Here is a 2,487-nt window from a genome sequence, read left to right on the forward strand (position 1 = left end):
AAAGAAGAGGTAAGTAATACATTCTTAATAACGTCAAGTTAAGATGCTTTACAATGGTTTTTGTTTTTCAGGAACGCTGGTACATGATGAGATGAAGTTAAGCGAAAGTGTGGCATTCATGGAGCACGACCTTACCAACTTGGGATTCGTTGACTTGGATCAGCACACCCCGGAAAATCAGAAAAATGCTCGTGCTGATCAAGCACTTGTCTTTTTATTTCAGCCATTTAGAGGGCAGTGGATACAAAGTATCGCTGCCTTCCTTAGTAAAGGATGTGCGCCAAGTGCTTCTCTTAGACATTTGACGATGGAGTGTATCATCTTATTAGAAAAAAGTGGGTTTTACGTCGATGTAGTGACTTCCGATGGAGCGACGTGGAATAGGTTAATGTGGAAACTTTTTGGCCTCGATGTTTTGACCTTAGAAGCTAGTTGCGTGCACCCGTGTGCTTCTAGCAATGGTTGCAGCGGAAGTTCTGATGACAACGATGACCCTATAGAGACACGAAGACTATGGTTTTGCTCCGACTTTAGTCATCTCCTTAAAAATTTTAGGAATTTCCTCGTGTCAAATGAAGAGACCCACGTAAGTTTATTTATGCTTCATTGTCTGCATTTGTACTTTTATGTACTTTATTTTTTTTAATTTACAGACTCCGGATGGTATAGTAAAACTTAAACATTTCCGAGCGGTAATTAGGAACGATGGTGGGGACAGACATCTAGGATTAAAAATTGCACACAAACTCACCCACGATCATTTGAATCCCCAGTATTATCAAAAAATGAATGTAGGGATGGCCTTGGATGTAAGTAAATAGTCTGATATGATAATTTTTTTTTCCAAACAAATTGCAACTACAGAGCTCTTGTAAATTATTGTTTCAGCTGTTTTCTCCAAACGTTGCTGTCGCGATGAAAATGTACAGCGAATTCGATGATAACTTAAAAGATTGTGAAGCGACAATTATATTTATACATCGAATTAACAATCTAATAAAAGCAATGACGTCCCGCAGCTCGGAAAATGCATTGAAAAAAGACTCTGCGAGTTACAATGTATGCATACTTTTGTTAATGTCATTTTTTCGCAACAAAATTAAGAGATTTAATGTTAAATTATTATTACATAACAGAGCATACTGGAGTTTCAAAACTATTTATGCGAATGGAAGAAAATTGCTGCAACTAAAGGATGTGAGATGAAAAAAAAATTTATGTCAGAAAGTACATATTACGGTTTTCATATTACACTTCGGACAACAATCGAATTGATGGATTTCCTCACTATGAAATGTGGATTTAATTTTCTTATGACATCAAGACTGAATCAAGATTCTCTTGAGGTACGATACGATTTATTTGATAATAATTATTATTAACACACAGTTTATAGTGGTATTGTTTACTTTTGCACAGGGAATGTTCGGAATGATTAGAGGATGCTGCGGATCCACTGATACACCTGATTCCCTGCTATTTATACAAATTTATAGACTTCTGAGCTTCTATTCGCTTGTCCGGCCTCCCAAGGGCTCAAATGTTGAAGGCATCGAAATTTTCGACAGTTTATTGTCGATGAAAAATATACCGAGGAATGAGAATAAGGATAATTGGAAGCAGGTACTCGACGAAATAATTACACGTGGAGCGCAGACATCTACTCAGGATGCAAAACAAACACATGACTATGATTATATATCTGATGTGAACGAATACGTGCAAACGTATTTTGCAGGATTCATTTCCAGGAAAGTAGAACGATGGACGTCATGTTCAGAGTGTGTCTTGTAGGTAACAAAAAAAGAAGGGAATTTGCGACGAGATGAAATGATAAATTTGCTTACTAAAGGTTATCTTAAATACCCCTCAAATTCTTTAGTTAATTTACTTTCGGCTCTTGAACACGCAATTTTACAAACGGTTGGTTTCGAAAAATTAAACTACTACACATTTCAGCACATTTCTCAAAATATTTTATCAGAAAGTATCACCTTCGTTGGATGTAGTACACATAAAGAAACTTTAACTCGAACAGTCATCAATTACTATCTTATCACGAGAGCGAAAATCCTGTGTAAGAAATCTAATTATGCAAATAACGAAGCAAAAAAGAAGGAAAGAGAATTTCGAAAACGCGTGAAACTTGTCCGTGCAAAAAAAAATATAGATCCGAATATAGTGAAACCGGCACAAGAAAAGGAAAAAACTGCCCATGTAAATAATGTAAATAATGTAAATAATGTAAATAATGTACAAAAATAGGTATAAGATATGCAATAAATATTACGCATAGCTATTATATGTATACTTTGGAGGATATATGTATTCATTACTAAATAAATATAAATAGAATATATCAATTTGTTTATTGATTTTATGCATTTATTAATTCCATGATATATATTTCCAAAAAATCATACGTTTATACAATTGATTGAGTGTTAAAACTTTATAAGTTTTCAGCAATATTCCGATACAAATGTG

At 34.5% G+C, this 2,487-nt stretch overlaps 1 protein-coding gene across 1 annotated transcript; it reads left to right on the forward strand.

The window, feature by feature from the left end:
* Positions 1-71: 71 nt before the first annotated feature.
* On the forward strand, positions 72-1,623 carry LOC108732185 (uncharacterized; the record flags this gene model as incomplete). Its single annotated transcript, XM_018462864.1, has 5 exons — positions 72-586; positions 654-809; positions 889-1,059; positions 1,137-1,346; positions 1,420-1,623. Coding segments are annotated over 5 exons (1,256 nt in total), but the record flags the coding sequence as incomplete, so codon positions are not given.
* Positions 1,624-2,487: the final 864 nt, after the last annotated feature.

Source organism: Mycetomoellerius zeteki, unplaced genomic scaffold (genome assembly GCF_001594055.1).
Source record: "Mycetomoellerius zeteki isolate Tzet28-1 unplaced genomic scaffold, Tzet1.0 scaffold1479, whole genome shotgun sequence".
In the NCBI taxonomy this organism is placed as follows: domain Eukaryota; kingdom Metazoa; phylum Arthropoda; class Insecta; order Hymenoptera; family Formicidae; genus Mycetomoellerius; species Mycetomoellerius zeteki.